This window comes from Corvus kubaryi, unplaced genomic scaffold, assembly GCF_017639235.1.
Source record: "Corvus kubaryi isolate FWS band 111438036 unplaced genomic scaffold, C.kubaryi_AGA036_p1.0 37341, whole genome shotgun sequence".
NCBI classification, from domain to species: domain Eukaryota; kingdom Metazoa; phylum Chordata; class Aves; order Passeriformes; family Corvidae; genus Corvus; species Corvus kubaryi.
In genome coordinates, this window is record NW_024581112.1 from 2,428,479 (window position 1) to 2,455,119 (window position 26,641).

General features: G+C 41.6%; 2 protein-coding genes across 15 annotated transcripts in view; one reads left to right on the forward strand and one right to left on the reverse strand.

The window, feature by feature from the left end:
• MYH15 (myosin heavy chain 15) overlaps nt 1–16,844 on the forward strand; it is a 56,336-nt gene extending 39,492 nt beyond the window's left edge. The window contains exons 31-43 of the mRNA XM_042031583.1: nt 1,177–1,295; nt 1,767–1,963; nt 2,667–3,016; nt 3,571–3,695; nt 6,447–6,562; nt 8,521–8,713; nt 9,388–9,591; nt 10,594–10,719; nt 12,095–12,265; nt 12,763–12,867; nt 14,129–14,224; nt 14,742–14,879; nt 16,713–16,844. Coding sequence (XP_041887517.1) covers nt 1,177–1,295; nt 1,767–1,963; nt 2,667–3,016; nt 3,571–3,695; nt 6,447–6,562; nt 8,521–8,713; nt 9,388–9,591; nt 10,594–10,719; nt 12,095–12,265; nt 12,763–12,867; nt 14,129–14,224; nt 14,742–14,879; nt 16,713–16,730 — 1,958 coding nt within the window. The 3' untranslated portion in view covers nt 16,731–16,844. The remainder of the gene's footprint in view (nt 1–1,176; nt 1,296–1,766; nt 1,964–2,666; nt 3,017–3,570; nt 3,696–6,446; nt 6,563–8,520; nt 8,714–9,387; nt 9,592–10,593; nt 10,720–12,094; nt 12,266–12,762; nt 12,868–14,128; nt 14,225–14,741; nt 14,880–16,712) is intronic.
• The window catches only part of HHLA2 (HERV-H LTR-associating 2), a 51,342-nt gene that overhangs the window by 18,816 nt on the left and 5,885 nt on the right, over nt 1–26,641 (reverse strand). For 12 of the 14 annotated variants that reach the window (XM_042031597.1, XM_042031598.1, XM_042031586.1 and 9 more), the window contains 4 exons: nt 26,295–26,555; nt 24,115–24,414; nt 21,722–21,816; nt 18,891–20,107 (listed from right to left, as the gene is read on the reverse strand). In XM_042031597.1, coding sequence (XP_041887531.1) covers nt 20,081–20,107; nt 21,722–21,816; nt 24,115–24,414; nt 26,295–26,555 — 683 coding nt within the window. In that variant the 3' untranslated portion in view covers nt 18,891–20,080. Of the gene's footprint in view, nt 1–5,510; nt 5,676–9,394; nt 9,821–18,890; nt 20,108–21,721; nt 21,817–24,114; nt 24,415–26,294; nt 26,556–26,641 lie in introns of those variants that run through there. The other 2 variants (XM_042031588.1, XM_042031596.1) reach the window with 2 other exon arrangements.

Here is a 26,641-nt window from a genome sequence, read left to right on the forward strand (position 1 = left end):
GAAGTGTGGTAAGGAATCGAAGTGTCTGAAGTCCTGGTTACAATACAATAAATCATCTTCTGTACTGAATATTCTAATTGTCACTAACCAATCTAATACAAGATACAAATCCTATAGCATTTACATATAGCCTATAAGAGTTCTTATATTACCATAGAGTGTTACATCTTAACTTCTAAAAACTACTCTTTGGACCCCTTCTGCTGAGCTAGTAGGGTCTGCTCTGACCCTTGGACCTGCCTGCAAGCAGAGGGTATTGTTTAATCAAGAGGGGATTATCTTCAGTGGCCATACCATTGTTTTCTAGTTGTTCAGTAACTAAGACCTGGTATTTCAAAAGTGGCTTTCATTTCGATGTTGCCTGTAGTTTTCATATTCCCAAAATCTTTTGTCAGGCACTCATATTTACAATGCTTTTCTGTTTCATCTTCCCCAACATCTGTGTGAATCCCATCTTCCTCAGCCTGACCTTGGGCATTGCACCCTAAAAGATGTTCACATCTAACCAAAAATACCACATATCCTCTAACTTCTTACCACCTTTCTGGGCAGAACAGTATTATTTAATTTCTACATCCTCATCAGTTATCACAGTTCTGTGTATTTTCAAAGACATTTTTCATTTCCTGTGTGTTGTAATGTCTGTGTGTCCCATAAGACTGTGCTTTTCACCCCCCAGCAACACATATCCTGTGCCCAATGAAGTTTTCCTTATGTATTCATCCTGTATGCTGGTCGTTGTGAAGTTCTCAGGGTGCTTTGCAGCCCTCTGAAAAGAAGTTTGTGGAAAAGCAATATAAAATAAGGAAAAAAAGTAAAACCAGCTACAACTGCCCATGAAAGTAAGCATCAGTCTAGTCTGATCCACAAACTTAATAAGTAAAATTAATGAATGAAGCTATTGGCAGTACTGAAAAAACCCAACAAAACAAATAAAAAAACTCAAGCCACAAAACCCACCCAAAAAAAGAAAACCAAAAAGAAAATCTAAGAAAATGACGTGTCCAATGGTTACAGTCTTGGAAGAAGCTTCACAACAGGTCAACCACAATCACTGTGAGTTCTTTTCCTCAGCAGAATTGGACAAGTGGGACTATGATTTTTGACTATGACTTTGTCATTTTATCATCTTGCTCTTTTTTTTTTTTTTTGCTTATTTGTCAAATCTTATGGCAGGTGAGTTTACTAGACAACTCGAAGAGAAGGAGTCACTGATAAGTCAGCTGTCCCGGGGAAAAACATCCTTTACACAACAGATTGAAGAACTTAAGAGACAGCTAGAAGAGGAAACCAAGGTAATGCTTTAACTGTGTTCCATTCCTTGAAACAGAGTGGCAGAAAATGTTCATGTTCAGTTGTAGCCTGGATAAAAGCTGAAATGAGATGTAGGAATGACAAGGATTCCTACTAATTGTTCCTGCCCCTGGCTGAGGCAAGTTACTAGAGAAGAGTTTGGGAAAATCATCAGCATACATAAATGCTAAATAAAACTTACTCAGTAGGATAGCCAAAATCTCAGATCTTACATCTTAAAAGTTTGGGTGTTTCTCCAAAGTTGTTAAATTATCCTCAGTCTTGATAACTTCCTCCTCATGTCACCAGTTAGGGATGACTTCAAACACTTCTTGCCTCACTTAACCTGGACTGTCAAAGCCAGAGGCAAAAAGGAAAAAAAAGCTTAAGCCTCCATTTGAATTTCTAGGGGCTGTTTGTTTTGGTTTTGCTGTAGGTAACCTTGCAATGTTGTGACCTTCCTATTCCTGCAGTCCAAAAATGCGTTGGCTCATGCCCTGCAAGCAGCCAGGCATGACTGTGATCTCTTGCGGGAGCAGTATGAGGAGGAGCAGGAAGCCAAGGCAGAGCTGCAGAGGGCTCTCTCCAAGGGAAATGCAGAAGTGGCACAGTGGAGAACCAAGTATGAGACTGATGCCATTCAGAGAACTGAGGAGCTGGAAGATGCCAAGTGAGTTAAGTGGGCTTCAGCATACTCTTGACTGGCAGGACTGTGCTCCCAGGGTCTTGTTGTGTGCTAGGGAAATAGGGCAGCCGGGTTGGCAAGGTCTCTGAATATCTCCAACTTCAGCCTTTGCACATCTCTGATCTGCAGGATCTTACCCCACTTTCAGCATATTTTCTTCATCTAGTGTCTCCACGATTCTCTTTCTAGGCCATCCTTTATTTCCAGCACCTCTTCTTGCCAGGACTCCCTGATTTCCCAATCTAAATAGTCTATGAACAAAAGCCTATGACCAGCCTCCTAACAGGAGGTTGTCTCATATCTCTTAATTGGAGGAAAATGACACTGTCGTTTAGAGCAGGTCTTATAAAATATTTACAACCAGCCCATACTAGTTACAGTGAGTAAGTAGCTAGCTGGTGCCTGAGAGTTCAAAAGTTCAATTTCAAATATTCACAGACATGCATAAAATGATCTGCCACATACCAGTATTCATAATTTAATCTGTTTTTTTCCATTATAGTCCCTTCTCTCTAGAGGCTCAATTTCCCTCTCCAGTCCTCTTTCCCTTGCCTCATCCTCACCCTCACCCCCTCCCTGTTTTCCCTTTCAGAACTGATTTATTGAGTCATTGCTTAGGTGTCAGTTTTTCTGGATAACACGGCAGCAGTGACACTTGGTCATTTTACTGTGTCTTCCCACCTGGTAGGAAAAAGCTCGCTGCCCGCTTGCAAGAAGCTGAGGAAGCAATTGAAGCGGCCAATGCCAAGTGCTCGTCTCTGGAAAAGACAAAGCACAGGCTGCAGAATGAGCTGGAGGACATGATGATTGACCTGGAGAAGGCCAACTCAGCAGCTGCCTCACTGGACAAGAAGCAGCGTGGGTTTGACAAGATCATCAATGACTGGAAGCAGAAGTACGAGGAGTCACAGGCTGAGCTGGAGGCTTCCCAGAAGGAGGCCCGTGGCCTCAGCACTGAGCTCTTCAAGCTGAAGAATGCCTATGAGGAGACACTGGACCACCTGGAGACTTTGAAAAGGGAAAACAAGAACCTCCAAGGTAGGCTTCATTCAGGTCCTGCAGCCAGTGCAAGAGCCACATCAGCAGATGGCTGGAGGGATGCAGGTGCCCTGCAGCAGCTGTGGGGAAAGGTGTTTATCTCATCCTGAGATGAGCTTTCTGATGTCATTTGAGACACTGATGCTGCCCATCAATGTTTTGAACAAAGAGATTGGTGTGGCCAGAGCAGAGAAGGCCTGCCTTTTCCCCCCTGTCAATGAAACACTGGCAGAGGAGTCTCAGGGGAGGAACAAGAAAGATGACAGAGGTGCAGTGGATGAAGCCAAAACAGCAGAGCACAGTGTTCCTAGCCTGCAGATCACAGATAAAAACTAAATCACTATAGCCACTTCAAAAATCACTCACAAGAGAAGATGTGCCTTCAAGTTGTTCAGGTGAAAATTCTTGCTGGAAGTGGAAGTAAGGCAGGGCTCTTGTACAGACAAGCCCTTGAGGTAGCAGGTTTAGGCATGGGTCCTCTAATCACACTCCATGAATTGCAGGATGCTCCAAACACTCTGTTTGCTAAATCCATCCATCCTTTTTTGTTTCAGAGGAGATTTCTGATCTGACCAATCAGATTAGTGAAGGAAACAAGAGCCTCCATGAAATTGAAAAAATCAAGAAGCAGGTTGAGCAAGAGAAGTCGGAAGTTCAGCTGGCTCTGGAAGAAGCAGAGGTAAGGAAAGAAAGCTCAAGGGAAAAGGAAGAGAGTATCTTTATGAGGATTTTCCATCCTGTTCATCTTCTTAGGAAAACAGCCAGTGTGTTGATTTTTATCATGTGCAGCCTCTCTGCACCCAGCTCCCCCAGCCTTGCTAGCCAGTGTCTCCAAGAGTGACTAGTGGCTTTTGGAGATGTCAGCCCTGTGATCATTAGTGGAGGCCTTTTGCAAGGAGGTGCCTTGTAGCTTTTGGGTTTTTGTTAGAATCATGGAATCATCAAGGTTGGAAGAGACCTCTAAGATCATCCAGTCCAGCCGTCCACCCCGCACTACCCCTGTAACCCCTAAACCACTAAACCACATTGCCCAGCACCAGATCCAGTTGTTTCTTGGATACCTCAAGGTATGGGGACTGCACCACCTCCCTGGACAGTCTATTCCAATGCCTGAACAGTCAATTTTAATTTTTTTTAAAATATCTAATCTGCATCTCCCCTGTCTCAGCTTTATGCCATTTCCTCTGGTCGTCTCACTGTAGGCAGAGGAGACTGACCCCCACCTCACTACAACCTCCTTCCAGGGAGCTGTTGAGAGTGATGCAGTGCCCTCTGAGTCTTCTCTTCTTGTGACTAAACAAACCCAACTCCCTCAGCTGTTCCTCATAAGACACGTTTTCTATACCATTCACTAGTCTTGCTGCCATTCTCTGGTTGGTTGGTTTGGTGTTTGGGGGTTTTTTTTCACTTTCAGGAAGCTCAGAAATCTTCTGTCCACTGCCTCAAAATTCAGTCCTTGCTCACTTCGATGTAGAATATTTCAGTCTTTCAGAAAACAGAAATGCTGAAAATTATGGTCTTACAGTCTTTTATCAGATATTTCTACTGTCTAGTTTCCAACAGCAAATTCACCATTTCCTACTTATGAGAATAAGAAAACAAACCTCCTGATGACTTTCTCTTTTATAAGGTCTCAGATATTGAGTTGTTTACTGCAGCCTGCTTTAAATAAGTGCAGTAGTCTCAGAAGACAAATGAAAACAGTCTGGTAGGAATTTGGTAAAGGCATTTGGCCTCACCCCATGCATTTCTCCAGTGCCAAGTATGCACATACCCAAGAGGTTTGCCTCATCCCAGTTTCCAGAAACAAACCAATACAGAACAATCCAACTGGAAATCCTTGTTATTCACTTAAAGGGCTCAGCAGATGAATTTTCTTGGAAGTGAGGTACATTACAAGGCTAAGAAAGGGTGTACATGGTGCTGGCAGAAGCATCACAGCACATAGAAAGGGATTTTTAGTGAAGGCTGCATTTCTTTTGAATTGCATCTAAATAATATCTGCTAAACCAGTGATCATCCAGTGACAGGAATCTGCTAGTAAGTTTAATGCTGTGCAACTTCTTTTGTCTGTTATAGGATGCTTTATACACTGCAGGGATTTCACAGCCAGACAAACAGGTGTCATGATCAGAGCAGAGGAAAGAGCATGTCTTCCTTCCACAGCTCTGAGATGTGGAGAATGATTATGTACTCTGTCAAAAAACTTCCCTTGCTAGGAAGAATACATCAGTTCTTGAGGGATCTAAGCAGCTTGGTTTACTTTCCTGGACTGTGTGGAATGGCTTTCTAAAACTCAGTGGTATTAGGAACTAACAAAAGTAAAGCGATGATGTATCTTACTTTAAATGTAAAAGAAATGGGTTAATGCAGATTTTCTCCCTTTCTTGTGATTTTGGGCCTCTGGCAGTCACTGCTGATGACAAAGAACTTCCACGTGCTGTTCCCATTATTATGTTGTGGCTTCTTGTCATGATATGTGTATTTGACTGACCTGCTGCATGTTGGCTGGAGATCAGTAGGGATTTTGTACAGCTTTGTTTTCACAACCCTCCTTCTGTTTCCTCATTCTCTCAAGGGAAGCATAGCTAAGCTTGTGCAGTTCCACCGTTTAGAGAGCACTTCCAAAAATTTGATGTTCCGTTCTGTGCTTTCATTCCTGTTCAATGAGAGCAGCAAGAAGACAGAACTACACTGAGCCTGGCTTATGCAAGACCTGAAAGTCAGAGGCCTTGTTATTTCTTTATAGGCTATTGTCTTCTTAGTCCTTCACTTCGATATAGGAGAGAAATGTGTGAGTACAGACAGGAACAAGTCGCCCTTGTTTCACAGACTTGTCTTCATGTTAATTTGTAAGAATGTACAGAGAAATTTTGCATTTTTTCATATAGAGCTGATGTCTATTATTTCTTTCCTTGAAGTCATTTTGCATAATAAGATTATGTAATTGGGAGGTTTCCAGCAGTTTGTGATTTGGAGAGATTTTTGTGAGCAGGGGGGATGGATGTGTGGATCCCTTCACTCCCCCAACAACAAACTTGTTTTAGCTTATCCCTGTCCCTTACAAGCCTGTGAATTTCTGGAGGGTGTCTGTACAGAGGTGTGGAGCAGGGAACATCTGTTGATGTCAAAACTGTGCAGGGAAGGCTGAAGGTGTTGGTGTGCTGTTTGGGTGTTTTTTGTGAGCTGTGAACTGTTTGACAATTTGTCCTCTGAGGAGCTTGCTGCTCAGTTTTCCAGCTGTCAGGTTGCATTAGAAGGCAAATAAATGCGCTGTTTTGCCATGTAAGCTACTCATGCCGTTGCCTACAGAGAGAGACTGAAGGAGGAGACAGGAAGAGTGAAGGGATCATGTTTGTGCTGCTGTTTGTGATTTGGAAAAAAAAAAATCAATTCCTGGTTTGCAAGCTCTTGGTGTTTTCTATTTCAGGGAGCTTTGGAGCATGAAGAAAGTAAGACCCTTCGTTTTCAGCTTGAACTTTCTCAGGTTAAAGCAGAGTTTGAAAGAAAACTGACAGAAAAGGAGGAAGAAATGGAAAATATAAGGTACTGTGCAGGAAGCAGCATGTTTCTTACGGGAAAAGCCTGAAAAGACTGGACCTATTCTCAAGATCCAAGCCAATTAGATGCACCACAGGTAGTTATGCCAGCATAGGCAGACACTGTCTGTACCAGAAACCAAGACAGTTCTGACTGTTTGCCAAAGGGTAGCCCTACCACATTTCCCTTGCTCAGTTCAAATATTCCTGTCAGATCAGTCTCTGATGGTGTACTGTTAAACCCATCATGCATAACAAACTGCAGCTGTAACAAAACTGGCTGGCATAATCAATTCACAGCAGACCAGGGGCCACCAACTCTATATGTTGACAGTATGGAGGCAACTAGGTCTAGAGAGCTGCCATCTCCTAATCCTGTGTGGGATGGCTGCCTCCCAAGGGGATCCCAGGCAAAGTCCGCAGTACTTGCCTCAGTGGTGCTCAAACTTATGTTATCTGAAGGCATTTAGTTAATTTATGCAATTCCAGCTACACTGAGTGTGGGAGGATGTGAGGAGCTTGCTGTTATGTGTACACCACTTGGGTAAGCAGAGAGAATTGCAGATGTGCAGAAAGTGTGAATGGAACAGGAGAGGAACTCGCATGCAAGAGGGATAAATAGGAAACCATGGAAAGCAATTAGGTGAGAGGAGGATGATGTCTTTTGTCTCTCCCTTCCCAGGCAGCAGAAATGCAAGTCTGAAGAGTTATACCCTTAACAGTATGTGCTAGCCTATGTGTCTGTGCAGTTACTCAGAAAACTTTGATTTAGTTGGTGTTATAACGTTATTAGTTCAAGAATCATGTCACTGTTTATTGATGGGCTAGAGAGTAGGAAAGTGGAAGGCCAAGGCCCACTCTGGCCAGCATACCTACAGGGTTTGATACGTTAATTGTTTCAAAACCAAGAATATTTTGGCCTTTCACCTTCTGATGTCCTGCAGATGTCTGGATTAGAGAGATCTCAAGCCAAGCTGTGCTAATTAGTGCTTTCTGCTTCTGCTTGATTATGAGTGTTCAGTTGACATTCTATGTTGTTTTCTAGGAGTCTAGGGCATAGTTCAGCATCTTGTTGAAGCAATAAGGCCCTGAAGTTTTTTCTTGTTGACTTGATGATTTCCTGGAACTCCTACACTTTCAGGAAAATTTGGCCAGCAATGGAATAAATCTTTCCATGTGTGTCATATTCTGTGCTTAGAGTTACCTTCTGGTTGTAAGAGAGCAAAACTTTTGTGGTAGGACTTCTCTGTTACAGAATCAAGAAAATTAAGCTGTTTGTATCTGTTTTGTCTTTAAACTGACATTAAGCTGCCTTTCCCAGGGGGACCAGGCTGTCAACAGGGTGGGTTTAATCTCTTCTAAATTTAGATGTCTGTAACACAGATTTCTATTAATGAATCATTCCCCTTATAATTAGCACAAGAAAAGTTTTTTCAACATGTAAAGACACAATAAACTGTAGCTTGTACATGCCATTTACTATAAAGAGCACCTAGAGTAATTAGCTTAGAACGTAGCAGCCTACCTTCAGTTTGATTAATCCCCTCCACTAATGCCTTCAGCAAAAGGCTGAGATGTAAAACATCCCAGGAAATTATTCAGTAAATATCTTAGTAAGTGACTGTTAGGCTGGAAGTGCTTCTTGTTAGGTTCAAATCTGTACTTGCTTGTGTTTACAAGAGCTCTGAGAGCACTCTTTGCTCCAGTACTGCCAGAGGAAACACAGAAGAAGGATGCTAGAAGTGCTTACAGATCAGGAGTTAGCTGAGGGTGTGAAGCACGCCAGCCAGTTAGACAGCAGTCAGGCACTGGAAACTATGTATGCTGTGTATGTGTGCTACCTATGTCAGTCTGAAATACACTATTTCTGGAAGGGAGACACCTTCAGAAAGTAAAGTACTGCTGCAAGTAATTCTGTGTCCCTGCACAGAGAGGAAAATCACTCATCCTTCATGTCCTTTTCAGGAGAAACCAGCAACGTGCCATAGATTCACTGCAGTCCACCCTGGATTCTGAAGCCCGCAGCAGAAACGAGGCCATCCGGCTCAAGAAGAAGATGGAAGGGGACCTCAATGAGATGGAAATCCAGCTCAGCCACGCTAACAGGCACGCTGCAGAAGCAACCAAGTCAGCACGCGTCTTGCAGACACAAATAAAGGTACTGGTGGCCCCCCAAGCACCCAGAGGTACCCATGGGCCAGGTTTCATTATCACAGGTTTCATCACCACAGCCAGCAGTGGTGATGAAAATTAGGAGGGAAGCTACTGCTAACAGTGTAAAGGGAAAGCCTTGGTGATCACATCTGTCATAAGAGAATATTGAAATGTGGATTTCTTCTCAGACTTGCATACAAGCTGGATGAGTTCCAGTCATAAAACCCTTGCTGGCTGCAGCCTCTTGCAGGGGCAGAAAGCTACAGCATGAGGAACTGTAAACCTGTGATTTTCTTGTGAGCTTGCAAGGCTTTTAAAAGAAGTAGAGAGCAATTCGGTTGTCTGGAGTATAGGGAGTGTGTTTATATTCAGCTTTGTTGTTTGCATCAACATTTGTAATAACTTCAAAAAAAAAAAAAAGTGTTTCTTGCCAAGGCAGCTCTTCTGTTGTCTCCTCTCCCAGAACCGCCAGCTCTGAGAGATTTGAGCACACAGATTTTTTTCCTCCGTTGCACCACATACCACAAAAGCTATTCAGCTTACAGCTTGGAAATAAAATACAAATATAATAAATAAAGCACTGAAATTCTTGAGGTTGGTCCCAGGTAGCCGCTGCAATCTGGGTTTCTCTGATATAAGCACAGAGGCTTGAAATGGAGTCATATTGCTTTGTTTTAGGAGCTTCAGGTGCAGCTGGATGACTCAGGACATGTGAATGAAGATCTGAAGGAGCAGCTGGCGGTCTCTGACAGGAGGAACAATCTTCTCCAGTCGGAGCTGGATGAGCTGAGGGCTTTGCTGGACCAGACTGAACGGGCAAGGAAGCTGGCAGAGCACGAACTGCTGGAAGCCACTGAGCGTGTGAACCTGCTTCACACTCAGGTTGGCTTTTTCTGTGCCCTCTCCCTCACTGGTTAAACTGAGCCTTCTCTGTTGGGCACTGACACTGTTTGTCCATGGCTATCACAAGTCAGACACACCCTGCCATCCCTCGAAAGGGAAAATGGGGGAGAGGAGTTAAGTCACTCTGTAGATGTCCCACCTGACTCACTTCAAGTTAGCTGGAATTCATGATTCATCCAACTGCTTTCAACAGCTTCCAGAAAAAACACTGGTGGAAAATAAAAAGAGTAAATTTTATTTTTTCATTCTTCCCTGCTGTAAAACCAGTTTCCTGCTTTAGTTAAGCCACGCCCTGGACAGAGAACAATACAAGCACTGCTTTTGTGCAGGGCACTGATGTTACTCAACAGTGAGAACCACAGGGCTGGGCTCTCAACAATAGGGAGATGACACAGGGGAGGAAACCACAGGAAACCACCTGCAGCAAAGTGCTCTCTGTACCTGCACATGTCCACTGAGATCAGCCTTTGGGCGTTGTCCAGGTGGACACTGCCATTTCTAGGGTGTCATTTGACTTGACAGCATTTTTATCACAAACCCAAAGCTTCTCTTCACCAAATAATAATCACAGAGAAATTAAAATGTGCTACAGACTGGTGATGTTTTGCAGTGTTTTCTCCAGCCCATTGGTGATATTGTTTTAATCACCTCACTGGCTGATTAAGGATCATTCATATACCAAAATGAACAGCCTTATTCATTCTTCTATTTCAGCCTATTTCTCATTATTTTATCTGAATCAAAATATGAATATTTACAGCTCTGAGGGTATTTTTAATACTTCTTCGGTCTGAAGTTACCTATGCTAGTCAAGCCAGCCCTTACCACATACCTAGGTCTCCGTTCCCAAATATTGCTCTGAGTAATCCAGAAGTTGCAAAAATCAGGAAGTCTTGGTGTGCTATGGTATTTAGAGGAGCTGTTTTTAATCATCGCTTTTCTTCCTTTTCCACTGTTCATTTGGGGAAAACTTAATAAAAGAACACAAGCCTGATCAATCAAAAGAAGAAGCTGGAGGGTGACATTTCCCAGATGCAGAATGAAGTGGAAGAATCACTCCAGGAGTGCCGGAATGCAGAAGAAAAAGCCAAGAAAGCAATCACAGATGTAAGTAGGCTGATTCTTTGCTCACTTCTTTTTGTACCACACTGTCTAAGGACACTCAAGAATGTATTTCCCAGGTCACCATTTCTGTGCTTGTTTTAGAGCTCATACATCCAAAATGGGAAAAAACTCCACAGCTATCTGGAGGTGACTGATGAAACTACAAAATAAAGCAGGCTAGAGGTAAAAAGAGGGCAGATTTTTTTTCTGATGTTTAGGGTTTGGGTTTGGTCATTTTTTTAGGGTTTTGTTTCCACAAGGATGCAGTTTCCAATGATCCTCAAAGTCTCAGATCATGTCACCTTTTTATCAAGTAAATCATTCACCCAAATAAACCAGTACAGACTGAACTAGTGCTAAATGGACTCCTGGTGTACATAGAATCCAGGTGACAAAATTACTGAATTGGAAAAACATGAGGCCTAAGATCCCAGAGAGGTGGAGTGTTTTCCTCTTCTAGGGAGGGCAGGTATTTGGGCAGGTGTGGTTTCATTTCACACAGACTTGGAGAAATCCACATCTTCGTTGTTCAGCTGATGGTTCACATCACACCAACAAACAAAATGAAAGCTAAAACTGGAGATTTCTGTGTGTTATATGTCTGGAGTGCCAGACAAAGCTATTCCTGTACCCTGCCTCTTGGCTGACAGCCCTATTACTGCGTGCCAGAGAGAAGATGCTGATTCTCCTTGATGCAGCTTCACCCTGGATTACTATGAATGCTGTCTTTTGCTGACTGGTCAGTGATGAGTACCAAATCTGCAAATGGCTCTTGGTGGCAAGCACAAACATCAAAGCAGGAATGAGCTAATCTGGCATCCTTTTACCTGTCTTACAGAAAGAGCAGAGACTATGTAAGATGTTGGTACTGAACTCTCTATCCCACCACAGACTACAGAATTTGCTCTGCTCTTACAGCCACTCAGGCAGCTCTCACCTGTGGCTGTGCAGGGGAATTTGTCTGCCAGTTCTCTTAAGCTACTACCTTGCAAGAGCTCCAAACACCAAGATTAGATTTTGAATAAATTCTGTGTAAAATGTCTGTAGTGAATGTCACAGGCTTACTTGTAGGCATTGTAAATGAGTACCCTAGTGGTATAGCACAGGTATAAAGAAAACAAGAAAAAGGCAGAGGTGGAACCTTAAATAAAAGCATTGGAACAGAGATGGGAAAGAAGATGGGAAAAAACTCCAAGGTTTTTCTTTTCTTCCATTTTCTCTGTCCAGGCAAGATATGCACACAGAAGGTATTCCATGGAGCTTTGGCTACAGTGAATGATCCAAATAACGGATAGTTCAGGACTAACCTTCCACTGTTTATTCTGGAACATAATCCAGTAGCATAAGGGATTTCCTGTAAAATGTGGTTGTTTTTCAGGCAGCAATGATGGCTGAGGAGCTCAAAAAGGAGCAAGATACTAGTGCTCATTTAGAGAGAATGAAGAAGAACATGGAGCAAACCATTAAAGACCTCCAGAAGCGACTGGATGAAGCAGAACAAATAGCTCTGAAAGGTGGCAAGAAACAGATCCAAAAACTGGAATCCAGGGTAAGTTTCTGATCCAACTTCAGACCACTGCCTTCTGCTTACAGAATTGGCACCAGATCTGTAGCCTAGTGCTGCCTGATTCACAGGGGCCAAGAAGGGGTAATGTGGACACTTTGTTTCACAAAATGCAGGTGAGCAGTTCTTGGAAGCATGCTTCCCCTTCATTATCCAGCTACAATGAGCTGCTGACCAGCAGATGAGCAAAGCACCTTGATTAAAAAAAAAAATTAAAAGCCCCAGCATCTAAAATCAGCAAAAGCCTCTCCCAATGATTGCTTCAGTTAAACTTTTTTGGCCTTTGCACATGGCCTGTGACTGATGGTGCAGCTGAAATATTTTTATGAAAAAGCAGAATGGAGAGGTGACATTTAGATCTCCTCCTGAAATTTGGCTCTATGGAGACACCTAGGAAGTCAGCGTTTCTTGAACTGTGAACCAAATTATCTGCTGCTTTACATATATGTGGCATAGTGGCAAGGGTTTTTCCTTTGTTGCAGGTTCGTGAGCTGGAGAATGAACTTGAGACTGAACTCCGTCGCAACTCAGATGCCCAGAAAGGAGCCCGCAAGTTTGAGAGACGCATAAAGGAGCTGACGTACCAGGTATGCAGTAACCACCAGGTCACTGGCAAGAAACGTCGTAAATTGCCTCAGTGTTACAGTGAAGGATGGCCTTACTTAAGAGATTCCTGATTGCAGGAAGCTTTGGGCACAGGAGGAACATCTCCTTAGGGCTTCCATCACAGAATGCTTTGGGTTGGAAGGGACCTTGGAGATCATCACATTCCAACTCCCTGCCATGTGCAGGGACACCTTCCACTAGACCAGGTTGCTCAGAGCCCCATCCAACCTGGCCTTGAACAATTCCAGGGATGGGCCAGCCACAGCTTCTCTGGGAAACCTGTGCCAGTGATCATCATCCTCTTGCCTGGTTTGTTGTAACTAATGTCAGAAAGCCTCTGTTGCTGGGATTTGGACTGTTTTAGCACAGTATTAATATGGAACAGGCTTCAGTGACTATTCACAATGCAAGAGAAGAAAGAGCCCAGCTCCCTCTCAGCTGTGCTGCTATTGCTAAAAGGAGCCAGAAGGACTCAGGTGACTCTAATGCCCTGCTCAGTGTAGGGTTGCTGAGTTCCAGGGCTCCGTTACCTATTACTGAGCAGCAGGATCTAGTCTTGAGCCTCCTGCAGGTTTGCTAACAGCTGCTCTTGCTGCTTGCCTTTCAAAAAGCAGCACAGAGCACTTACCCTTTTGCTTTGAACAGCATTAAGAAGATAAACCCATCCATCTGCCTTAGGAGACTATTTAGTCTCCTACCTGTTGTTTTACTTTGACTTTTGTATGCAGAAGCTGAAGGTTGTTTTCTTCAAATATAGTGAGCAGGCAGAATTAGCTGCTCCCTCTGCTTATGGAGCGTGACAGCTTAAACCGGGCTCCTTTTACCAGAAATGCCTTCAAATCAAACTTCAAATTATGCAAATTACATAGTTCTAGGCTCACCCGTATCTGCTTCAATATATAATGACACGCTTTATAATGACAAGCGTGCTCCTCACCCCTGAGCAAGGAACTCTGTCTGTATCTGCACACCTCTGAAAGTATGTGCCGATTTCTATAAAGAAATATGTTTATACTTACACATATATGCATAGGAAGGGTACTCTTTCAGTCTTCACCCTCCACACTTACACACATCTTCAATGATGATGTAGAAATTCTTCTCATGTGTACACAGGATATGGCTAGTTGTGCTTTGAGCTTTAAGTTTCTAAAATACGTATGGCATCCATGATTATTGTATTGTGGAAGATGATTTAAGCCTTTTTACTCTATCAACCCAATTAATGGTGTTTTGATACAGTCAGAAGAAGATAAGAAGAATCTCGCCAGGATGCAGGATCTGATTGACAAGCTACAATTAAAAGTGAAGAGCTACAAGCACCAAGCAGAGGAAGCTGTAAGTAACTATTTGGGCCTTTTTACCTTTGACAGATATATTGTTCTAAACCCACAATGTTTTATCCATAGAAATTTTTAGTACAAATACACATTTTGTGTCCATTAGTATTTCTTTTTATATCTATATAAGCCCTGTATATAAAACTGTATTTCTATTATATATAAAGTAAAACATTTAGCATATGTGTTGATTATATTTAAGAAAAGGTATTCCATTTTATCCTGACTGCAATATAATTTTCAAGAGAAGGGGAGGAAGGGAAAGAACAGGAAGGACTTTTTTCCACCTAGCCCCTCGGAAGGCACCTTGAGAGCCTCTCAGTACACTTAACATGGAAAATGCCACTAGGAATATCAATTCTGTAAAACAACAACAATCTCAGTTCTGCAGGAGGCAAGTGGTGCCCATACAGCTGTTACCTAGTCATGCTGAGCACTTTCCAGCCCACTTCAAATTAAAAGCTTTGTTTCATGTGGACAGAAGGAAATCAGCTGCACTCTTTTTTTCTCACCAGGAAGCTCAAGCCAATCTGTACCTCTCAAAGTACAGAAAACAGCAACACGATCTGGATGATGCTGAAGAAAGGGCTGAAATAGCTGAATCTCAAGTTAATAAGCTGAGGAGCAAGTCAAGAGATATTGGCATGAAAAAGGTATGGTCATACTGTATGGGGTAGACGTGAGTGTTTAACACACAATAGTGGATGCTCTCTGTTACATCTCTGAAAGTAGTGTAGACTAGGATAAATTCTTGGGTTTCTGTATTTTTTAGTTTCACTCTGCCCTTTATTTTAATAATAAGGTAACTCTTCAGGACAGCAATCTGGCACTTAGACAAAATATATTCTCTGTACTCTTGATGTCATTTAACCTCTGTTCTCAGCAGCAGAAGCAGAACTGGTGATTCGGTAGATTTGTTTCGGGGTTTGGGGTTTCTTTTTGCAGGGGATATTAAAAAACTCCACCTTTTTGTCTCCCCGATGATGATGTAGATTTCTGTGTATATAATACAGCCTGGGGATGACTACATCATAGATGATATTAAAAAATATAGATATTTATAAATATATAAATTTATACTATATTATAAATATAGATATTATAAATATAGCTATTTTAACATTGCTCTTTCAGTGACCTTGTACTGATTTGAAGAGCTGGATGAAAAGAAAATATTGGTGATTAGTCACTTAGCTGCTGGGAAGTCATTAGTGATTAGAAATATATTTGTGATGTTTTGCACTTGAACTGAATGGTAGCAGAATAATGTTGATGAAACTAGAAAGCACTTAAGAACTTAGTCTGGAACTGACAGCAAACTTATTTGTTTGCCTTGTGACAACCAGGGAAAATAAGAGTGGGGTTGTTACTTTTAGGAATGATAGAAAGCTGGGTCATTGCTAAATCTATTTCATTTGCAAGCGAAACAAAATTCCATGCTGAACATCACGTAAGTCTTATGGAGTTGATAGCTCCCAAGTTAAGAAAGAGGGGGAAAACGCCCTTTACACTCTTAATTTCTGCTTTTATATTGGCCTAATTAAGTCACCTTTAACTGATATAAATGACTGTTGCTCCACCATCTAGAGCAGAGCTACATTAAAATGACATGAATATCTGTTTTTTCACACATTTACATACAATCAAAGCAGTACTGTAACTGAGCCTCAAAATACTTGCAGCTTTTAAGGGTAAAAAATTTCCACAGATTTTTCTAAATTATTCTACCCCTACAAAAAAATCAAAACTAATATAGATTCACTTAAAGATACACAAAGCCATGGCATCACACAAACACCAAAATAGGAACACCATGGGAGTAGGTTTTTTTAAAAATATTGTTAAGGTTGCTGTTTATTTCCTGTACCTTACTGGTATCGTCTTTCTGCCTCAAATATGCAGAAGTCACAGAGAAGTGGATGCCTGTTTTTATTAGTCAAATGCTGTCTGCCAACACCAGTTGCAGCTCTGGCAATGTAGCAGAGTGTTACACTGCCAAAAGATGAGCTCAGTGGTGAATGCAGAGGTGGCAGCTCCACAAGAAGGGTCTTGTGGGAGTAACTGCAGGAGCTACCAGGAACCACCCTAAAGTCATGACACATTTCCTTTGGGGAGAGAAGGGCACTCTAGAGACTCCTTTAATCCTGCAGCATCAGAAATACCTTATCTACTGCTATGAGTACCCCTTTCCTGAAAACCATGGTTTGTGATTCAGAACACCACCATCTACTGACACAGGGTTGTAGAAGTCCTCTGCTATCAAAAGGCTCTGTATAATCTAGAACGAATACAGGATACCTGCATTGCTAGCTGGAATAAGATGGCAAATGTTGTCTAGATTGCTGCTAGTCTATTTCAGATACAAACTGGTAATACCAGGGAGCAGAAGCATTAGTGGAGCTTTCGTCATTTACTTGTGAACTTACCCTAAAACCCCTCAACACTTCTATTTTTAACAGTTGTATACTATCTCAATTGCATTTCAGGTTCATGAAGAGGAATAAAAAAGTCCAAGCTGACAGATATGAGAAAATACTTGACATAATCAGGCACAACTGAAAGCAGATGTAGAATAAAAATAAGCACTTACAGAAATAAACATCAAGTGAAAATCCAAATAGACTGTATAGTGTATTTCATTCATTTATTTGTGTTTCTATTTTGCCAAGCCTCAGGGATCAATAGAAGATTAAATCTCGCCAACAGCCGACTTCATTATGTTGGAACAAATCCTAACTGGCAGATCTCTGACAAAATCAAAGCTAAGGGCAAATCCAGTCATGCTTCACAGCCTCACATATTTCATACGCAGATTGTTAAAGCAGCTGTTGTGGTTTAGGAATGGTACTTCTCAGTTCACTCTCTCAAACCACACTGCCACTCTCTTGCTCTCCGTTCCCCTCCGCCCACTCCAGAAATGGAGTTGGAAGCACAAAAGGTGAAAGATAACAGGCTGAAATAGGAATGATTTCCTGGAAACAGCCATGAGATAAAATGAATAGTAACAGCATCAGTATTTATTTTAAAAGTGTACAAAAGAGAGGATGATGCACATGCAGAAATGCTCACCATGGATCCCTCCTTGAAGGAACCCCTTTTACCCCAAAGAGAGTAGTCCCTCTCCCTGTCCCCCAATGAAGTGATGTGGTATCAAATAACATGAGGGTCCTGGTCATGCCCCCTCATGGCTATTGCAACAAAAATAACCTTGTCCTGGCTGGAACCAGGACAGCAACACAGACTAAACCCGTGCAAGAGGACAGCCCTTGAAGCTGAGATAACCCAGCTTCCATTTGTCCTGCCAGTAGGACCCTGAGTTTTGGAGGAGAAGTAAAGATTTTCATATAAACAGTCAGTTTATAAGCTTCCACTACCACCAGTCAAATGACTTCTCTTTTCCAGCTGCAGGATGGGCACAGGAGATGCTGCCAAGGGACACCTCCCTGTGGCTCAGAAATAGTGTTCTTTCCGCCTTTTCTGCCTTTAAACAGGGAACTGGTCCACGGTGGTTTAACATGAGCCAGAAAATTAAACTTCAAATAAGCCACTCCTAAAATCAAACTCCAAATAAGCAACTCCCCTTCTTCCCACTCCTTTCTGGTAAGAGAGAGACAAAAGCAGAGACTGTGGGTTGAGATAATTTACTGAAAGCAAAGAGCAACAATAACAATAGTTGTTAATAACAAAAGTATACAAAAAGAGAAGATTCTTTATCCACAAAAAGGTGTTCACCACCTCAACTTAGTTCCAGGTGGCTGCTGGGACAAAGACAAAATGGTGTACACTCCCCGTAGGTCATGTCCATGTGGTCCCCTGGGACAAGGACGAGATGGCAGCCATTCCAGTTCTGCTGGCTCCACATGTTTTTCCAGATGAAGAGCAGGTGGCAACCATTCCCACACACCATGTGGTCCCCAGGACAACAGCAAGACCTTGGGTGAGGCTCCCACAGCTAACATTTCCCATTCCTGAGCCCAAGACAATGGAAAACAATGACGGACAAGCTCCCGAAAGCTGGATCATCCATGTCACACCGCCCATTTTCCAGACCGCTGCGCTGGGCAGCATTTGGCTCCTCACAGCTCTCAGTCTGCCAGTGTTTTGTTCCCCACAGCTGTTCCCACTCTGACACTGTTCCCCCCACCACTGCCAGGGTGTGCGCACTCTGCTGGGCTCAGACTCACTGCTGTTGTAGACACAGTCTTCATTTTAAATTAAAATACTAAATGAAATGAAAATCAGTAAGCCCTCTCTTTCCCTCACACTGGAAAAAAAACCAACCCAACTCTCAGAACTAGTGGATTTCTTCTTCTGTGGAAACTTCTTTGTCCCTTTAGGAAATCCAAGTTCCAACTTTTCATGCTGACTTGTCATGGGACGAGTGGGAGCTTCAGACAAGCCCTGCCTTATTTCTGGCAAAACAGCTCAAATTTAAGAAATCACTCTGGCCCACAAGTTCTAAGGATCTAGTCTATTTATAAAGTGAGTTATTTACTGAACAGACAGCAAGTAACACCTGAAAGGTCTTAATCAGAGTTACTTACTACACAGTATAAAATGAAAGAACTACCAGTAGATTACATAAAACAGTGATTGATATCAAGGTACCTATATTAAAGCTAGCAAAAAAAACCACTATAGATTAGGAGTCAAATGTAACTTACCACCAAAATGATGATAATGTACACAGAGTCCTTTCACTCAGCCTCCAGAGGAATAACCGCAAAGCAGGCATCCCTGCTCTGGGGAGAAACCACTGGAAAATGTGCAGAAGATTCCTGCTTTGTGGAAGTTTGGTGTAGCTTACATAGTTTGTGAAGTGAGGCATCTGTCAGTCAGAAATCCAGTTTCTCTTTCCATATCTCACTTCCACAGTAAGATGCTTATTGTCAGCTGGAAGATGCCAGACCAATGGTAATTCCATGGTGCCAAAATAGCTCACTACAAGACAGCTTTGTCTGGTTTCAGTTATCTCACTGGTTAACAAGCAACAGATAAGCTCATGTAGGGGGGTGAGATGCCCTGCTACATGACTTTTCACATACAAGCGTACATTGACTTTTTTTCCGTCCCCATTTGTCCATTACTGTTGCTCAGACAATTGCATTTCCATGTGGCTCTGTGTCTTGGGGTGATTTTATAATACTGTATTCCCCTACTGTCTGCTTATTGCCCAGAAATGGGTCCCCCAGCTTTAAACTGGGTCCAGGAGAGGAGGGAGAGAAGCTGAGTGAATTCTTCAGTGCAGTTTGTGTTCAAGGACTCACACACACTCCCCCGCATTCTCACCACTGCAAAGCTGAGGGAGCACATTCCTGCTTTTAGCCAGCCTGGTAGCTGAGGCAAGAAATGTTCCCAGGACTGCATACCAAAATCCTCTGGAACTTCTTCTTCTTCTGGAACTGTCCAGCTTAGCAGTGATCCAAGAACCAGATCATCGGACCCTGTGGACCGGCAGCGAGCCTGCGGGGACGCCGCACCCCGGCCTTGGGCCTCGGGAGGGGCTGAGCCAGCTACAGACAGAACTCTAAAACCACCAGCTTTCTCCGCATCGAGGAGGTTTATTATCTAACATTACTCTTTTTTTTTCTGTGCCTGCTGGCACTCTGCTTGTTAAATAAATCAGTTTTTTAACTTTCATCCAAGAAATTCCTTTTGTATTGGTGGGGGAGGGAGTGCAGAAACCTGCCTTCTGGGGAGGAGATGTTCCTTCCAGAGCGTTTCCTCCTAAACTTGTCTCAAACCGAGACACTCTGTCTAAAGGAGAAGGTGAAGGAACACTTTGTTCTTTTCATCAACAATCTCAGTAGTATCTCTGTGTAGAAAACTACTTTCTTCCTGTATGTCAAGGTGTTCATAAGATTCCTTCCTTCCTTTTTTTCTAGATAAAATAGAAATACTTGTAAGAACTACTGATGTGTAAAATTAATCCCATAGTGGGAAAAGAACAAGACACACTCACTATAAAGATGTCAGCATTTTCCATTTTAGCATTATCTCAGTAAAATAAGCATCTACACAACAGTGTGGAAACATTCCTGGTTTTTCCATCTTATCCTCCATCAATGTAACCAGAATTGAGTTAACCTGTAAACTGTTCCACTTCCTCTGATTACAACATGTTTGAGGGCTCAACAGGTCCCAAGACAACTTAATCTTGCTTAAATTGTTTAGACAACTGCATCTCAAAGTATATTACCATCTCTAAAGCATGTTACAACTGTTTAATAAGCAGCATGCAAGTGAATCTCTATGTAAAGAGAAAAATGAAAAAAGACTGAGGCATAATAATTTCAGAATTTTCTTTCCCATGCATTTTTGCTGTACCTCATGGTAGCCATCACAACATGTCTCCTGAAGCTTAGCAAATCCAGACTGTGACAAAATTTTAAGATACAGGGAGTTTGAAGGTAAATGTTTCCAAGGGCAGGGCAGAAGGATGGACTAAGAACTGAAGTCTGGATTTTTAAGGATACTCACTTCCATTGCAGAGGAAACAGACAGAATATTCTAATACAGAGCCAGCCTATTACAAACACATGAGAATAAAATGCATCCACTTGAAGATACCGCGCTCCAGTAAAGAGGAGAGCTGTGCAGAGAGATGAGGTCAGGGACCATATGGTTCTAAGGATCTCCTACACAAAGCAATTTAGTATCACTTTTCAAACTGAGGTTTTGACAAGCTTTGACAGTGCATGCAATTGACAGTAGATACAATTAAACAGTAATTTGGGGCCCTGACGAAAACCAGGTAGGAACATTGTTTGAGAAACTTCACATTTTGTTTTGGATTCTTTTTGGTCTTAAAGACAAGTGAGAAAATTCAGCAATTCAATCACTCTTTAAGCAAGCTATTGGAAAATATTTGTGAAGGGTAACCACCTCTTTCATCCTTTATGAAGCACAGAAGAGCATCTGATTAAAGGAAGGGCTTGTTGACATTGTTACAACCAAAATACAACCAAAATGCACAGATGCACCATAGAGGGCCTCAAAACTTAGAAAATAGCAAGAATGAGGACAGTTTATTTATGCTGAAACTTATCTTCCTATATTTTCAGTCTTTTTTGTATGCTTTAACCCATGAAAATCAAATTTATATTTCAATTACACATTCAAGGTCTGGATTTAGGTTCTTCCCTTCAATTTGAGTTAGGGGTCCATTTTGAGGAGGTGGTCAATGGGTTTCAACCTCCCACTGTCAGAATTACCTTTCCCTACTTACTGCTCAGTTCTTTTGACTTCACTCCTGGTGGCCCTTGTCCAGACAGCCCATTAACATTGGGATTGTCTTTCCTTTTTCTTAAAGCAAAAGATCAGCCTAGCAAACAATGCTAACAGTGCAGTTGTTCAATCATAACTGTCTAGATACAGCTACTGATCACCAATTGTTTTTAAAGTTGCAAAGTTTGGCTCAAACCCTCATTCAAATCTTGAGGGGCTTGGTATCAACAGTACCTTAAAAAATAAGTACTATAATGATTGTACATACCTTGAGATAGCAAACTGCTACCACTGTTGCCACTGTTGTCACCACTGCAACAAACAGTGCTCCTAGCACAATCTTCCAGGTCTTGCCTGAATTTTCTTTAAAAATACAAAAACAAAACAGAAGTGCTTTATATCGCAAATTAATATTCACTATTGTTCAATAAATATAAGCTATGATTTTTCTTACTTGTAATCTAAAAGGTATGATTTAGGGAGAAAGAAACATTAAAAGGAAACTGAGACAAAGACAACAATGTTAAGTTACTTGACTCATACTATAAGACTTTGAAGTGATACTTTACCGACTTAAGTGTGAATAGCCAAAAGCAGATTATTTTATTTAATTGTGCTGATGGCAAATTCCATGTGTGCTCATAGGATAGGATTTGACAGCTTCTTAATACAAGTCCCATTTAAAAGCAATCAACTGCCCAGTATGTCAAACACTGTCTCCAGGTATGGTGCTCAGTGCCATTAACAGCACTGCTCATTTACAGTAGAGCAGCTCTGTAAATGTTATCCAGCCTGGATCATAAATTTCATAACTCCTACTGCAAAATCTTTGCAACTTTAATCTGAAACGTTGCCCAGCTTCCTAGTGCAACTATGCAATCCAGGTGGACACAAGAAATCCTGAGGTGGGTGATAACCAAGGATTCCACAGGAGATCAAAGCTCACCTAGTAGAAACCCCTGCATAGCACCAAACTGTCAGAAGAACAGTATGGTTCTTCTACCTCAGGCTATATTTCCTCTGCTGTGTCCTGTCCGAAGAATTTGAAAAATTCTACACTCCTCTGGAAACTTCCTATGGATGTCTGGCAAACAACTAAAAAATAAGAACTGCTAAAATGGAGTCATCTAGTCATTGCCTTAGCTTGACTCTGTAGCCACATGCAGATCTATGTTACACCTTGCCAGTTCCAGTGGTAGAGCAGCTTTAAGCTGCAACCCTTCCTTACACAGAAGAGAGCTGCTTAAATGACTGTAAATTCATCTCTTTTTTTTCCCCTCAGAAGCCTTCTTTCCAGTGGCCCTTGGAAACCCTTCTGATGGCTCAGCAGCTGCTATCCAATGTGGTCTAGCCCATCCCCTACTGTGTCCAGACGCTTATCTGCTTTCCGGCTGTGCTGCCACAAAGGTGCTCATCTCTCTGTAAGTGTCTTCTCAGTTCTGTATAACCAAACTGTGGACCCCAAGCAGGAACATCCTGTGAGCAGCACAGTAATGTCACCACTGAAGAGGGGCTTTCTATCACCTATGGCTGTTGTAAGATCCATCAGAGAGCAGCTAGAGAAAGGCATTTGTAGCAGATGATCCCAATGACATTTGGACTGTCTCCAGTAAATGTATAGGGAGACTGATGGACTTGTGAACAGAAGTTAGGAGTGTCAGCTAAAGGTGTAACTCCTTGGAGGTGTTGGATGCTCTCCACTCTAGAAGCACAATATTAGCTTTACAGGATAAGGAAGATCAGGCTGCAATTTGAGCTGCAGGGAAGTATGTTTGTCTGACTTAAGCGTTTTCTTTAATCCAACTCCCCTCCTTCAGGTTGCATACAGCCGCTGCCATCTAAACCATCAGGTTTTCAGAATGAAATTAAGCCATGATGAGGGAAGGGGAAGAAGGGAAGACAAAAAGATGTAGCTATTATCACTTATTTTACCCCCTTTTATGTTGCCTCTATTTTTCATGTCTTACTGGCTTGTTTCAAGTTCTCTTCTTTGTTTAGAAGAGGTGCCCTATATTAGTTCACAATCTTTTAGGTGATTGTATTTAATTGTGTAAAATGTCTGTATGCTACTGTTGTATGCCCTACTGAGAATGAAATAACTGTAACTAAGATTTCACAGCTAGAAATTTACTATAGCTCATAGAAACACAGGCATGCACTTAAACATATATATCCCCAGGCCTAAAAAAGGCGTGCTGTGTAGAATTAAAGCTTTGAAAATAACAACTGTGGGTTCTCAACAAGCTTTCTTCTGCAGCCAAACTTGTACCACATGCTTTGGGCTTCCCATCATCTCTCTGCTACATTTAAAGCTGTGTTTGCTGTCAGCAGAGCATTTAGGACAGGATTCTGAGAGCCCTGCTGTGCCCTCAGCTTTGAGAGCAGTTGGTGGCAATTGAAAGCAGCCACTGATTTTGAAACCTTTGCCACAATAAGCTGCTGACTGAAAAAAAAAACTTCTAGTCTTTAAATAAACACATCTGAGGTAGCTTTTTTTTTCCCTTGGGCCAACAATAATAAAATATGTATCTATTCTACCCAACTGTACCAATCACACAAGATGGTTTTTCTCAGTATTTTATAGATTTCTGATTGACTCTTTTGGCTGTGCATTGTCCTAACTGGTCCTCATCCTCTGAAATGGAAGGAGTGGTAACTTACCAACATGTAAAGTTCTCACAGTAAGTTTTGTGTAGAAAGGTGTTGAAATATTACACAGATATTCTCCACTGTCATCTGCAGTAAGATCATCCAGCATTAGTGAAAAGTCATTTTCATGAACCCGGACTCGAGGCTGGTGAGAGTGAGATGTGCCATTGAAGGAGGCCAGGACTGAGCTCGCTGCATTTCTGTGTAATGTCCAGACAACACTGAAACCAGAGTCAAAGCCAGAGCTTGCGGTGTCATTCCTATGTTCACAAGGAATTACGGTGCTACCTCCTTCCACATTAAACAGGTGGTCTGAAACAGATAAAGAACTCTGCAGTTTTTTTTGGAAAATACTGTGAAGGTAATTTAAACATTTTCTGACTTTTTTCTGAGGTTTGATACTACTATGGACACACTTAAAAACATATTTCACTACCTTGATAACATATTCAAATATCGCAGTATGTTTCTAAAAGCATCTGAAGATTTTAAAAACCTATCTTACACTAAAAAAAATCTGATTTGTACTGGCAATATTTACGAAAATCCTTTTTTTTCATTTGACTATTTTTCCTCTAATTGAGGGGCTCATTAATAGAAGTGATTCAGTCTAGTCTAAGTCACTGTGTATAACAGCAGGAAATTCCACATGCTGGGAGCAGAGGGAAAATGCAACTGTTCAGATACCTGCACATCTGAAGCAAAAGGATAAAACACAACATAATTTAACTAAAAGAATAAAAAGATCATATGTAGTTAGAAATAACTTTCTGCTATGGTGGACTTAAGTACTTTACTTGTCTATGATGAACATTTAATGATTAGTGAACAGCTTTAAAAAAACAGGAAAGGGAAGGAGAAGGCAGGTAAGTGGAATTAATACCTAATATATAAAATACTAACACAAGATAAATTAACATCAGAGCACAACAATTGATTTGATATCAGGGATTTGAAAGCAGTGGTGGCTGGCAGTCAGCTGGAAAGGAAGGTAATACATTATTTTGATATGGTATAACTACATTTGATTTCTGTGTGGGAGTTTTAACTAACAGAGGTGTGGGGCTGAAAATCGTGAATACAAAACAAAATTGTACCCCATGTTGCTATTTTACAAGTCAAAGGAAAGCAGTTTGCTATCAAAATAGTCTACTGAGGGGTTAGATGGATGCAGGGAAATTCAAATAAATGTGTAATGAAATATACCTTTTTCTCTTGGGGATCACAGACATAGATAAACAAAACAGACACTTATCGTGCACTTGTTAGCTATTATGATGGCATACTTTAAATCTTTCATACTGTAAGCTATTCCATGTAAATTAAAAACTGCACTCTTGTTCTGGAGCTTATGCAGTTGGTTAGGAACTGAGAGTGTCTGGACACACTTTAGGGGGAAATCAGGGTGATGGAAGCATCCATGCACATCTCACAAGAGAACTGCTCTGCATTGCTCTTCATTCAATTAAGAGTATTTTCTAAGAAACAGGAGAGGTTGAAAAGCAGTTATTTACTCAAACTGAATTTCCAGTGAAATTCAGGAGGAAGACAAAGCAGAATTGAAATTTCATAATCCTGCTTTTCCTTAACTAACAAAATGAGCTCCTGTTTGCTAAAATGCAAACAGTGTTTGCTAAAATGCAAACAGTGTTTGCTGCTCTCCATTCCCATGCACCCCAGCACTCAGACCAGTACTTAAGGAAGCATGTGAAGAGAAGTACAATGAAAGGATCAAACAGTACCAATAAAAGTCTGGCAACAGATAGGAAATGGGCAAAGTAAAGATCACATATGCAGCTAGAGCAGCACGCAAACTTCCACCTCCCTCACAGAACTCACATATTCTCCAAGGTTTCCATGTATTTTGTCCAATAGACAAAATTCTTTTATTGATAGAGTGTAAAGTTTGTTTATTAGGCACCTCTTAAAATGTGAAACCGATATAGAAAAGATGTTCAGAGTAAAGGTAACTTGCAGAAGGGTGAGCTAGCCCCTCTCATTCCTACTTCTTGGAAGTAACTTGTAATGCTGTCCTGTAACCCTAACAGATGCATTGCAAACAGAAAAGTATATCCTTTTGCATTGTCCCATATCCATGTTGCCCCACTGCAGAAAGACTGTCTTTATTTTGACCCTGAAGCCAGCTGTGAAATTCAGTAACAATGGAGGAAGAGACTTCCATTCATTCCTACCTTGCATCTTCCATTCAGCAGCCCACACTTCACCGTGGAAATGAATATGACAGTAGTAAGTATCTGCCATGTTTATAATGTCCTGGTCACTTCTAAGAGAATAGAGAACTCCATTCCTGGTTTCCTCCCGATCTGTCTCTTGGATGGATATATTGCCTTTTACCCAAGATATATTTGGTGCTGGATAAGTGAGAAACGCATAGCACTTCAGTCTCCTTTCTGTGTTTGTCTTCTGGTATTCCAGTGCATAAGAAGAAGGAGCTGTATATGAAAAAAAAAAATAAAATAAAAAAAAAATCCTACTACTTACCAAATAGTTTTTAACTTGAAGTGATTGCTCCTTTGAA